This window comes from Oncorhynchus mykiss, chromosome 15 (assembly GCF_057628025.1).
Source record: "Oncorhynchus mykiss isolate SJ-2025 chromosome 15, ASM5762802v1, whole genome shotgun sequence".
NCBI lineage: Eukaryota > Metazoa > Chordata > Actinopteri > Salmoniformes > Salmonidae > Oncorhynchus > Oncorhynchus mykiss.
Window position 1 is genome coordinate 76,859,867 of NC_143036.1, and position 12,670 is coordinate 76,872,536.

Genomic DNA, 12,670 nt, shown 5'->3' on the forward strand with positions numbered 1-12,670 from the left:
ACAGATCAGCTTGACACATTACTAAAAACCAGACCTGTTATCACTGTCCTGATGTGATGGCAGACAGACAAGAACAGCTTCTATACGGCCCTTCCGACCACATCAGCCGACCGAGGTAACGCCACTCTGACTGCGTTGTAAACTGCCGGTATGATTGACAGGTAATGGAGTGACTAGGGCGTACATATTGTTAAGTGAGTGCCAAAGAGAACCAGTCATTACGTCCTTTAACTTGACAAACACAGTGAATAGCCTGGTCCAGGATGTCATGTCTTAAGTTCGTTAGAAATCCCGTTCCTTTTTATTCAGGATCATTTGAGTAAAGTGCATGAACACATTTCCAAGCCGTCTGATGTTGTTGCTCTCTCTCTCTCGACAGAACGAAGACACTCACACAGAGTAAACTCATTGACGACATCATGGAAAACATTACCGTTAAGAACCACAGCTAACAAACTGTCACTACAAACAAACAGAACTGTTTAGAAACTTACATTTCAATTGACTGACACCGAGCTTTCTTATCAGTGGTGTGATGTGTTATGTGCATGTTGTTCAACTCTGTAACTACGCGGAACAATAAAACAAGCTCGATGTCATTTGGTATAAAAACAGAAAATATAATGCGATCAGTCTAACACTAGAAAAACAAGTTGACTACTTTCTAGTTTATTTATTTATAGCAATATGATTGTAGCTATTCAGTTTCCAATGTCTGTATTGAAACCAGTGGTAGTGTTGTGCGGGATGTTTTGCTCTGATTCGTGTGGTTTTTAGCTGCGTACAGTAAGTAGCTGGATCAAATTAAATACAATTGTGGTGCCATAAAAATAAGCGATTATAACGCATACCAGTTCTTATCTTCCCATAGAAGAACATAACATTCGCTAGTAAGCTACGTTTATATTCTATAATAGTTAGTTACTCTACCTCGCAAACTAATATAATTAGCCAGCTAGTCACTTCTACTTGTTAATCAAACAGGAATCAAATGACATTTGAACAAACAGGAATCAAAAGACAGATGGCTAGTTGGCGAGAAATACATAATAACATGCAAGTTTAGGAGATACTTACAGGGGGAAAGCTTCGTGGGTAAACCGGAGATGTATTTCGGGAAATATTGCCACGAATCCCTTGTTGATGTGTTTAGGAAAGTTGTTAAATCCCTTCTCCTCACTGCTACAACCATCAGCAGCCCACATCAAAGTGCTTCACACACTCCCGTCCCTCCTCCGATCTGTCGCCCCGCAAAAATATTACTTTACGAACGTGACCAATGTGGCACTTTATCAGCAGCAATGTTATAAATAGCTCCCGCGCTGCCTTCCGACCTTGTTTTCTGTTCGTTTTGAAAATACCTAGTAACTAGTTAGGCGTGCTGAAGTTGTTCTCGCTGTCGCGCTGTCTTGTTGTAGTAAATCGCTCACTCGCCCAGCAACTCTCTCCAGCAGGCAGCTCCCCTCCCGGAGCTCAGGCAGTGCAGTGCCTCGATCTCGTCCCGAACACGCCAGTATGTATCCCCAGACTGCATCCGGGTCGAGTCGCAGTCAAATACTTTTCAAAGTTTATTTCAAAAGCAAAAACGTATTCTATCTTCTTTGAAAGCCTTACTATTCTCTTCCTGCTTATAAGCAGTAACTAACTTCTAGTAGACAGGGAATAGTCAGTCAGATCCTGGGATTTCCAGAACGGCACCAAATTGACAAAGGACCCAGACAGTAGGCTACATTACAAGTGAGCCTTAGTGAGCGCATGCCAGTGTAAAGCTTGAGGATATTTCTGAAGCAAACGCTGGAATATAAACAAGCATTCCTTCCAGAGCTCAGCGTCTATTTATTTAATGTCTGATCTTTGTAGGATCAGAGGCCAGGGCAGTCTCTGCATGCATGGAACGATTTATCTCCCTGTGTATGTGAAAGAGAGAGAGATTTATCTCCCTGTGTATGTGAAAGAGAGAGAGAGAGTTATCTCCCTATGTATGTGAAAGAGAGAGAGAGATGTATCTCCCTGTCTATGTGAAAGAGAGAGAGATGTATCTCCCTGTGTATGTGAAAGAGAGAGAGATGTATCTCCCTGTGTATGTGAAAGAGAGAGAGATTTATCTCCCTGTGTATGTGAAAGAGAGAGAGATAGTTATCTCCCTATGTATGTGAAAGAGAGAGAGAGATTTATCTCCCTGTGTATGTGAAAGAGAGAGAGATGTATCTCCCTGTGTATGTGAAAGAGAGAGATTTATCTCCCTGTGTATGTGAAAGAGAGATTTATCTCCCTGTGTATGTGAAAGAGAGAGAGATTTATCTCCCTGTGTGTGTGAGAGAGATTTATCTCCCTGTGTGTGTGAGAGAGAGATTTATCTCCCTCTGTATGTGAGAGAGATATATCTCCCTGTGTATGTGAAAGAGAGATTTATCTCCCTGTGTATGTGAAAGAGAGATGTATCTCCCTGTGTATGTGAGAGATTTATCTCCCTGTGTATGTGAGAGAGATTTATCTCCCTGTGTATGTGAAAGAGAGAGATATTTATCTCCCTGTGTATGTGTGAGAGATTTATCTCCCTATGTATGTGAAAGAGAGATTTATCTCCCTGTGTATGTGAAAGAGAGATATTTATCTCCCTGTGTATGTGAAAGAGAGAGAGATGTATCTCCCTGTGTATGTGAAAGAGAGATTTATCTCCCTGTGTATGTGAAAGAGAGAGATTTATCTCCCTGTGTATGTGAAAGAGAGAGATTTATCTCCCTGTGTATGTGAAAGAGAGAGAGATTTATCTCCCTGTGTGTGTGAGAGAGAGATTTATCTCCCTCTGTATGTGAGAGAGATTTATCTCCCTGTGTATGTGAAAGAGATTTATCTCCCTGTGTATGTGAAAGAGAGATTTATCTCCCTGTGTATGTGAGAGATTTATCTCCCTGTGTATGTGAGAGAGAGATTTATCTCGATGTGTATGTGAAAGAGAGAGATATTTATCTCCCTGTGTATGTGTCAGAGAGATTTATCTCCCTATGTATGTGAAAGAGAGATTTATCTCCCTGTGTATGTGAAAGAGAGATTTATCTCCCTGTGTATGTGAAAGAGAGATTTATCTCCCTGTGTATGTGAAAGAGAGAGAGATGTATCTCCCTGTGTATGTGAGAGAGATTTATCTCCCTGTGTATGTGAAAGAGAGAGAGATGTATCTCCCTGTGTATGTGAGAGAGATTTATCTCCCTGTGTATGTGAGAGAGAGAGATGTATCTCCCTGTGTATGTGAGAGAGAGAGATGTATCTCCCTGTGTATGTGAGAGAGATTTATATCCCTGTGTATGTGAGAGAGAGAGATTTATCTCCCTGTGTATGTGAGAGAGAGATTTATCTCCCTGTGTATGTGAAAGAGAGAGTCCTAGTATAGGTTTGTTCCTGTGGTCAGTTGAATATGTGCATTGTTAACAAGTCAGCCTAACAATACGATGACTAGGTCTCCATAGAACCAATGATGGAGAAGAAGATGGGGAGATTACAGGACTGTGGTCTGACATGGCCTGCGTCGTCCCAAATGGCATCCCATTCCCTATGTAGTGCACTACTTTTGACCAAGAGCCCCAGAAATAGTGCACTATAAAGGGAATAGGGTACCATTTGGGATGTCACATGGATGCTTCAAGCTGTCCCAGATCAGTTACTATTATACCTCGCGTGTCATTACCAAACACTGTAATCACATGGCTCTCCCTTTTCAATGTCTGAGCTGTACTGTAATTCAGTGTTAGGCTATGGTGCGTTCAACAAGGCAGAGAGGGAAAGAGTGAGAGGGAAAGAGAATGAGAGGGAAAGAGAGTGAGAAGTAAAGAGAGTGAGAGGGAAAGAGAGTGAGAGGGAAAGAGAGTGAGAGGGAAAGAGAGTGGGAGATCTCTTTGGAGATGTGTGGGTTCGAGGGCCACACAATCTGTTCAGTTGTACCCTCTAACTAACTAGTGGTATTGTGTGTTTTGGAAGAGTCTGAAATGAACAGTCGGCCATCTACTAAACTCACTGCAGCATTCACCATGTATTAGATGTAGATTTGACTCGGGAATTCCTTCTCATTAAAAAACTACAATGACAATTGAAGTGACATGCAGAATAAAGGAATGCTGGTCAATCTGTAATAATACAATACGCCATTAATGCTGCTATGCACCTGTTGTTGATGCCACAAGCCCCTGTCCTTCTTCACTCACACCTTGTTTCTAATTGTTGCCACCTCCCTCTTCCAATACAAACAATTGTTGCCACCTCCCTCTTCCAATACAAACAATTGTTGCCACCTCCCTCTTCCAATACAAACAATTGTTGCCACCTCCCTCTTCCAATACAAACAATTGTTGCCTCCTCCCTCTTCCAATACAAACAATTGTTGCCACCTCCCTCTTCCAATACAAACAATTGTTGCCACCTCCCTCTTCCAATACAAACAATTGTTGCCACCTCCCTCTTCCAATACAAACAATTGTTGCCACCTCCCTCTTCCAATACAAACAATTGTTGCCACCTCCCTCTTCCAATACAAACAATTGTTGCCACCTCCCTCTTCCAATACAAACAATTGTTGCCACCTCCCTCTTCCAATACAAACAATTGTTGCCTCCTCCCTCTTCCAATACAAACAATTGTTGCCACCTCCCTCTTCCAATACAAACAATTGTTGCCACCTCCCTCTTCCAATACAAACAATTGTTGCCTCCTCCCTTTCTCTTGGAATATAAAACAATTGTTGCCACCTCCCACTTCCAATAAATATTTGCTCATCGCCGCTCTCTAGTGGTGGTGAAAGGGTAATGCAGAGGCTGTATATTCATCAAACGTTACAGCGCTCCGGTCTCCTTACAAGGTAAACAACAGTTTAGCGCTCTCCAACAGAGATGAAAATGCCTGCTGTCGTTCTCGATCTTTTATCTAAATGATGATCAAGAAGTGAAGTCATATCAAAAGGGTCGACACATGTACTGATACCGAGACAGTTGGCCATGCCCAGGCTATCCACGTGTGTTTTAAGAGATCAATCCTTGACAAAATAATAATTTGCAAATAACCCTGAATAGCATCTAAGACATGTTTGATCCATCTGTTCCATCACATAGGAGAAATCAAAGAAAAACTGGTTTGAGTTTTACAGAAAAAAAGAAAATTAAAAATTAAAAACAGAAGCTCAAAACCTATTCACATTCAGACCAGTCTACACAGATGTGACATGTTGGCACTGAGAGCCATCTGTGGTAAATCTGAGTGGAATTGAGAGTGGGGTGAAACGAACATGGATTATCTTCAGTGTTCTTGTTTATTATGTACATGATCATATAAAACCATTCTGCTAGGCAGTGTTAAGTCTGGAATTCAAACGGAATGCCTCTACATGTCTCTATTGTTAGTGCAATCATCCATAATGATGTGAGGTCCTGTGGCAGGATGAGCATGGTGACAGTACGGCCAGGATGAGCATGGTGACAGTACGGCCAGGATGAGCATGGTGACAGTACGGCCAGGATGAGCATGGTGACAGTACGGCCAGGATGAGCATGGTGACAGTACGGCCAGGATGAGCATGGTGACAGTACGGCCAGGATGAGCATGGTGACAGTACGGCCAGGATGAGCATGGTGACAGTACGGCCAGGATGAGCATGGTGACAGTACGGCCAGGATGAGCATGGTGACAGTACGGCCAGGATGAGCATGGTGACAGTACGGCCAGGATGAGCATGGTGACAGTACGGCCAGGATGAGCATGGTGACAGTACGGCCAGGATGAGCATGGTGACAGTACGGCCAGGATGAGCATGGTGACAGTACGGCCAGGATGAGCATGGTGACAGTACGGCCAGGATGAGCATGGTGACAGTACGGCCCAGATAGTGGAGTCCATTCCAGGGACCCACCCGTACGACGAATATACACACGCATGACCAAGTCCCTCTGGAGTCATACACACACATGACTAAGTCACTTTGGAGTCATACACACACATGACTAAGTCACTTTGGATGAAAGCATCTGAGAAATGACAGATATTATATTAAGGAATTAAACAATCGTAAAATGGAGTGATATTCTGTGTGGATTCCAGACGAGGGCAATTTCCAAATCCATCCCTAGCCCCTCCTCCCTGGCACCTCCCTTTGCTCTGAAGGGGTTGGATAGGTGGAAGAAAAAAGGCGTAAACTCCATCCAGCCTATCAGAAATCGGGAAGACAAGGTGAGTCACAAGCACCATATTGCATCCACCTATCCAAACCCTTCAGATATACAGGGGTGCCTCGGGGAGATGGCCTATAGGTTGATTTGGAATTTAGGGTGTGTCTCAATTGTATATCCATGATTCATTGCGTCCTCTCTCATCTCCTTCTCAAAACACATAGGAAGAGAAGATCCAAGACAAGGAACCTCATATCTTGTGTTCCAATGAGTTTTGAGAAGGATGCAAGGAGAGAAGGTATGAGGAATCAAGAAAATACCATTGAGATTCACCCAGTGTGTGTGTATCAGTGGTCTTTGATCTGGTCCTCCTCCTCCAGCTTGCGTATCTCTCCCTTCAGGAAGTTGATGGTCTCTCTGCTGGCCTTCAGTCTATCCTTCAGGTCTGTGATCTCCTGACTGGTCTTCTTCTTCGCTGCTTCCAGCTTCTCCCGCGTCCGCAGCTCCAGCTCCGCAACTACAGACACAGGAAGGGTCAGTCACCAGTGATACTGTCCACTCAGCACTGCTGTGGTGTCACTGAACAATGAGGACAAAGACATTGGGTTTTATTGGCTGCCTTTACATAGGCAGTCCAATTCTGATCTCAATGGCAAAGGATCTGATTTGTCAAAAGACCAATAATTGGGTAAAAGATCAGAACTGGGCTGCCTGTGTAAACGCAGCCATGGACTTTTAATCTAAGCCCCTACTGCAGGGTTCCCCAACTGACGACCCGCTGGCCGAATTTAGCCCGCGGGTGGTTTTAATAGGCTCCCCAAGTTTTCTGAGCAATTATTTTTAATTGTTGGACATAAAAGACTAACAATACCAGGAAATCAGCTCCAAGAGATTTTCATTTGGGAAAATGTGTTCAAGTATTCCCATGTATGATAGAGAGATGTGATTATATATACACATGTAAGCCAGGTTTGAAATGGTGTTTTAGTCAAATATTATATCTGTTTGGGCTTCTTTGAGGTCAATTTGCAGTCTACAAATGATTTGTAATTATGTTCCGGGCCCCCAACCAGCCTCTCAAGAAAAAAAAGAGAAGAATCTAGTGGATGATGTCTGTAATTTGCATTGAAACACATTTGCCCGACGAGGGTTAAAAAAGACATAGCTAGATACAGTAGTTACTAGTTGCAATATGAATCTACAGGTACTAAATGTACAGGTGTGTGTGTGTGTGCTCCTCACACTCAGTCTCGTGCTTATAGGCCCCCAGGGTCAGTTGTCTAGAGGTGCTAAGGAGCTGTTGCATCATGGCTGTGGGGTCCTGGAAGATCTGAGAGAGGAACAGGAAGGACAGAGAGTTGAGACGGGGCCTCTCTGCTTTCTTTCCTCACCTTGGTTTCACTTCCTTTCTCGTGTCCTCTTCGGTTCACTGTTTGAAAAATAAATAAATAAAATGTCTCACCATTTCATCATAGAATTCAGAGACCACCGTCTTCTTGGGCATGGCACTGGAGTCAGACTGGAAGAGCTTCAGTAGGTGGTAGAGAGTCACCTATAGATAAGATAAGATAAGATAAGATAAGATAGATAGATAGATAGGAGAGCCAGATAGAGAGAGAGGACAGACAGACAGACAGGCAGACAGAGACAGACAGACAGACAGACAGACAGACAGACAGACAGACAGACAGACAGACAGACAGACAGACAGACAGACAGACAGACAGACAGACAGACAGACAGACATTCATGTAACTGGGGGAACTGTATCATAAAAATAATGTAATTGTACAATGAAAATGTAAAGTCTCAAGTCCACTGTTATTAAACTATTGTTTTACTATTTTAATGTGTCCTAATTTAGAAAACATATTTTTTTTTATCACCTTCCTATTATGTTATTGTGTTAAGCACTCTGAAATTAATCCTCTGTTTAAAAAAAGGTGCTATAATAATCAAGTTTGATTTGAACGAGGTCCCTAAATGACATAGTCGAGCACCGCTCACCGGCCTCTCATTGGGGTCGATGAAAAATATCTTGATGATGATCTCAAACTCTCCCCAGCCCGTCTCTGTGATCTCGTACGGAGGCTTCGTCACGACTACGACGGATCAGAAAGAGAACACCATGAGCCCTACATTCATGACTAATTACATCACTGTTAATACGTGGATACATTACAAACTTTACCTCTGAGTGGATTCACGTAACTTTCATGTAGCTTGAACTGTATTTTCTTCACATATGCAGACATATCCTGGAATATAATTGGTCAGGTCAATACTGTATTATCCAATGATAATTATCTCCAATGAGACCTTGAAGTCAACACCATCCATTTTCCAAGATGACAGTTGAGTTTACCTCGTTTCTGTATGGTTTCACGTACACAGACCATTGGTGAGTGTGTCCGTCCTCCTCTCGCTTCTTTCCAAAATACCGAGCAACGTTTCCGAATACGATGGGTTTGACGATCGTAACACCCTGTGGATAACAGACAAATGATGTTTTCTGCAACATCATGCAGATCAATGATGATAATATGGTGAACCGGCTGGCAGATAGTAAGAAGTGATGCGGTTTGATGCCTGCCTTTCCAACCGTGTCTTCACGACAAGCACTTCACTGACACGCTTCCATAGACTTATTAAAAATGAAATATATTATAATTAGGGAACACACTTAGTTAAATTGTCTCTTATTAACATAAAACTTTTTATCGATCATATTATAGTTGCCGGTATCAAATATTATTGACATCCATCCCCTACCTTCACTCTACCCCCGGAATCTGGTCCAAATTCAGCCATCCTTTTAAACATAGTATAGAGACTAGAAAGTGACGTTAAACTCGTATATGTCACTATAGGACTCTTGCAGTAGTGATTTGGAACGTGTCATTTAATAAGATTGCCATTAAATCTACGGAAACAACACGATTTTACATTGTACAAATTTCAAATTGCCAGCCAAACAAGCACCGGAAGTACGTTACATTGTTCTTGGTCCGATGTGAACACGGGAGCTAAAACGATTACGTTCCTCTTGTCTAATGTTCTGCTTTGTGCCCTGTAGTAGTAAATGTATTGCAGTCATATAGACTGAATTGTGTAAACCAATTTACAATCATCAAATAGTAAAATCCTAAACTAGCAAAACATGTAATACAATGTTAAACTATGCAATATATACAAAACAACAATAATACAACGACAATGTTTGGGGTGGCAGCTAAAATAAATACATTTTAGGAGCTTTAAAGACGGCATTATTAAGGCCCCTCGGCAATATGGTGTGTGCATTGATCAGTTTAGTGAAGTATTTAGCAAATGTCAGGCAGATCTGCTCCCGTTTGCTCTCCAATGATTCCGAGGGCTTCCCGGGTAGCTGGTGAACGACCCGTTCCGAATTATTCTGCAGGCTCTCTTCTGGACATGAGTCAGGGTTCGAGTGATCATCGAAGCTAGGCCGTTTATACATAATCCCACATGCTGACGTCCACATCGGCTACTGAAATTAATAAAATGTGTTTAATGTGAGCCAAGGCTTTGGACTAGTTGTTTTTTTAATAAGCATTTCTCACCAACTGTAGCCCAAAGGCAGGCAGATGGCGATAACGAGTCGTTTGCAAAAATGAAACCACCAGACTACCACCTGCCAGCCTTTCGCCTACACCAACTGCTTTACACACGGTCTTGATCAGCTATTGACTTGTTTGCGATCGTTGCAATTTGGATACATATATCCAAAAGCCTCATATCGTAACTAATAATCAGAATAAATGGAGTCACAATGTAGTTTCGATTCTTTTATTTTTTGAGAAGGCACAAGGTGGTACAAACTCAAGAGAACCTACTGCCTTTATTCTTACTGCAAATAGTGTAATAAATCATATAATTAAAATAGCAATATAATCTGAAATAAACACACATTGACAGTGTTTTAGTCTGCAGTGTAATAATGCAATAATCAATCCTGTCTGATTTGAGACATTTATCTTGTATATTTGATAACAATTATCCATGTAATTATAGTTCCATCACTAATGATTTCCTTACTTTGCTATAACGCGAAGAGGAACACATTAAGTATATTGAATAGCTACTACTTCAGAACATTTGCAGCCGTCATTCTTCATGGATCTGGAACCGACGACTTACCTTCGGGTGAATGTCATGGAGCTGTAAATTAAATCAGGGCAAAAACAACTACAGCCTACTGTACAATTCAGCATTTGGTGTAAGTGTAACTGAGTAAATTATATATAAATAAAGAACATCAAGATCCTTGGGAAACTAGTTATAGGCCCTTCCTTTTTTTATCGTGTCAATCATACCTGAGAAAAAAAAACATAGTTTTAAGTTTGAGTAAAGTAGACCGTTACAATATTTTCACAAAACAGAAAAACTACAGACCTCAGTAATATCCTCCGGTCTTATTTCAGCCTTTATACATTGCATTCTATTGATTAAGTGTACATTTGATGAAGCCAAATCAGCAATGTCAGGAACAGTAACATTTGGCCTAATGGTTCACGGAGACCCGACATCAAAAGACGGAGAAAACTAGTTTATTGAAACCACTCAAAACAAGACAGTGCACCTTTAAAAAAAAGTTCAATTTCCTGAACACGTCCGAGAGAGAAATTGATCAGTTTGATCTAATTGTAAAAAGTATTTGAAGGTAATATCTAAGATGGATGAATTATTATATGTACAAAATGACAACACTAATTGAGCATGGGTAACACTTGTCGACTGCGTATATATGTACAGTATCGACGTATCAAACCAGCTCCACTCAAATATTCAACCGGTTTGAAAAGACGTTGGGGCTGGAAAGCTATTCGTAATGATCTGCGAATAGGTAACAAAGCGTTGATAACCTGTCCATTAGCACAATAAACATGGTAAACTAGCTACATAGAGCATTATGAATGCTTTACACCATATTCAATATCTCCGTGCATTTATACAATAAAATGCAATACAAAAGTCCCACGTATAAAAAAAACCGGAAGTGTCTGTCATGCGAACTTTACCTGAAGGAGTACTTTCAATAACATACATACCATGTCAAACACATTGTTAAGTCCTCAAAATGCTCTTTGTAGCTAGTGGGCAATATTGATTAAAAACTTGGGAGATATTTATGTGCCAATAGTTGGATGTAAAGTCTAACCAATAAAATAAAATAAAAAAATAATGTTTAGTTGACTGAAGCAGTTGTTTCAGTGAATGATTCGAAGCCACAATAGCCACCTAAATATCTATCTTCAGTGTCAACACAATGCAAGCAGGAGAGCACCACTAATGTCTATCAGGGCCATTTAGAAAATACATGGGAGTAGAGAGGTAGGTTTTACCGCCTTAAAACAGGCATCAATATCAGTTATTTTAATCTGGCAGACCAGTCAGTGCACAGACCCCGAGAAGCCAGGGAAGGATTGTGCTCTCATGCTTTACAAAATGGACACCTCACTTGAATACTCTTACTACTGTAATCCCCATCCATTTACTACACCCAGACCCTCACTACTGTAATCCCCATCTATTTACAATACCCAGACCCTCACTACTGTAATCCTAATCCATTTACAATACCCAGACCCTCACTACTGTAATCCCCATCCATTTACAACACCCAGACCCCCACTACTGTAACCCCCAGCCATTTACAACACCCATCCCCTCAGCCTTGTCCCAGACCCTCACTATAGTGTAATTCCCCATCCATTTACAACACTCAGCCTTGTCCCAGACCCTCATTACTACTGTAATCAACCATTTACTACACCCAGCCCCATGGCCTGGTCCCAGAAGGGGATCCTACAAAACAGGATCAATGCATTAGCCAGCTAACTTTGATAAATTACATTTGATTTTCTGGCTCATTAAAAAAAGCTGAACTTAGATATGTGTTTTTGGTTGTGGAGTCAAGCTTCTTTTCCAATTAAAAAAAAAAGTTATTTCAGAATATTTAAGCAAATTAGCTGGCTAACACATTGGTTCTGCTTTGTAGTATACCGCTCAGGTCTGTATGCGTTTTAGCCAACTAGTCTAGCATTGTTATTGCTATTCAATGTAGTCAAGACTCTGCCAAAATATATACAGATCTGGGACCAGGCTACCACAAACCTCACTGGCTTAAACCAGTGGGATAAGCAACTCAATAAGAAGTAGTATATACAGATCTGGGACCAGGTTACCACAAACCTCACTGGCTTAAACCAGTGGGATAAGCAACTCAATAAGAAATCAGTGCAGTACATCAGCCAGCCAATCGGAGCACAAGTTTGCAGATAAGAGACCAATTCGCTTCACAGTAGTAGTATTGTCCAGATCTGTGAAGGTTGATCTATCACTAAAATAATTCCATATAAGCCAATCATTTTGTTCTACTTGTGTCATTAATATTAGGGTAATGAACCCTTGGAATGTACTTCCTGGTAACATGAAGGAAAAAAAATGAAAATCAAGAAAAATAAAATAAAAAAATAAAGTTTTGCCCAAGTATAATC

General features: G+C 41.2%; 2 protein-coding genes and 1 long non-coding RNA gene across 4 annotated transcripts in view; 1 reads left to right on the top strand and 2 right to left on the bottom strand.

Annotated features, from left to right (window-relative positions):
• LOC110511371 (fibroblast growth factor receptor substrate 2) overlaps positions 1 to 2,342 on the bottom strand; it is a 77,311-nt gene extending 74,969 nt beyond the window's left edge. Inside the window, exon 1 of one of the 2 annotated variants that reach the window (XM_090201240.1) lies at positions 1,078 to 2,342. The gene's annotated coding sequence lies outside the window, so the exon portion shown is untranslated. The remainder of the gene's footprint in view (positions 1 to 1,077) is intronic. The other variant, XM_090201241.1, reaches the window with a different exon arrangement.
• LOC149978203 (uncharacterized) lies at positions 20 to 599 on the top strand. Its single transcript, XR_016486914.1, has 2 exons — positions 20 to 161; positions 380 to 599. It is a non-coding gene; the product is annotated as an uncharacterized LOC149978203 (long non-coding RNA).
• Positions 2,343 to 5,277: 2,935 nt separating the features above from the next.
• yeats4 (YEATS domain containing 4) lies at positions 5,278 to 9,220 on the bottom strand. The gene is made up of 7 exons (XM_036944980.2): positions 8,922 to 9,220; positions 8,515 to 8,634; positions 8,341 to 8,407; positions 8,157 to 8,251; positions 7,612 to 7,701; positions 7,392 to 7,479; positions 5,278 to 6,666 (listed from the first exon to the last, which is right to left on the bottom strand). The coding sequence occupies exons 1-7, from the start codon at positions 8,970 to 8,972 to the stop codon at positions 6,497 to 6,499; spliced, it is 681 nt and encodes a 226-aa protein (XP_036800875.1). The 5' UTR covers positions 8,973 to 9,220; the 3' UTR covers positions 5,278 to 6,496.
• Between the last annotated feature and the right edge of the window lie 3,450 nt (positions 9,221 to 12,670).

Coding starts and splice junctions, on each gene's coding strand:
- yeats4 (XM_036944980.2), bottom strand. CDS start 8,972: ATGTTTAAAAGGATGGCTGAATTTGGACCAGATTCCGGGGGTAGAGTG. Junction 8,408..8,514: donor TGAAACCATACAGAAACGAG/GTAAACTCAACT, acceptor ATTATATTCCAG/GATATGTCTGCATATGTGAA. Junction 6,667..7,391: donor CTATAAGCACGAGACTGAGT/GTGAGGAGCACA, acceptor CTGTGTCTGTAG/TTGCGGAGCTGGAGCTGCGG.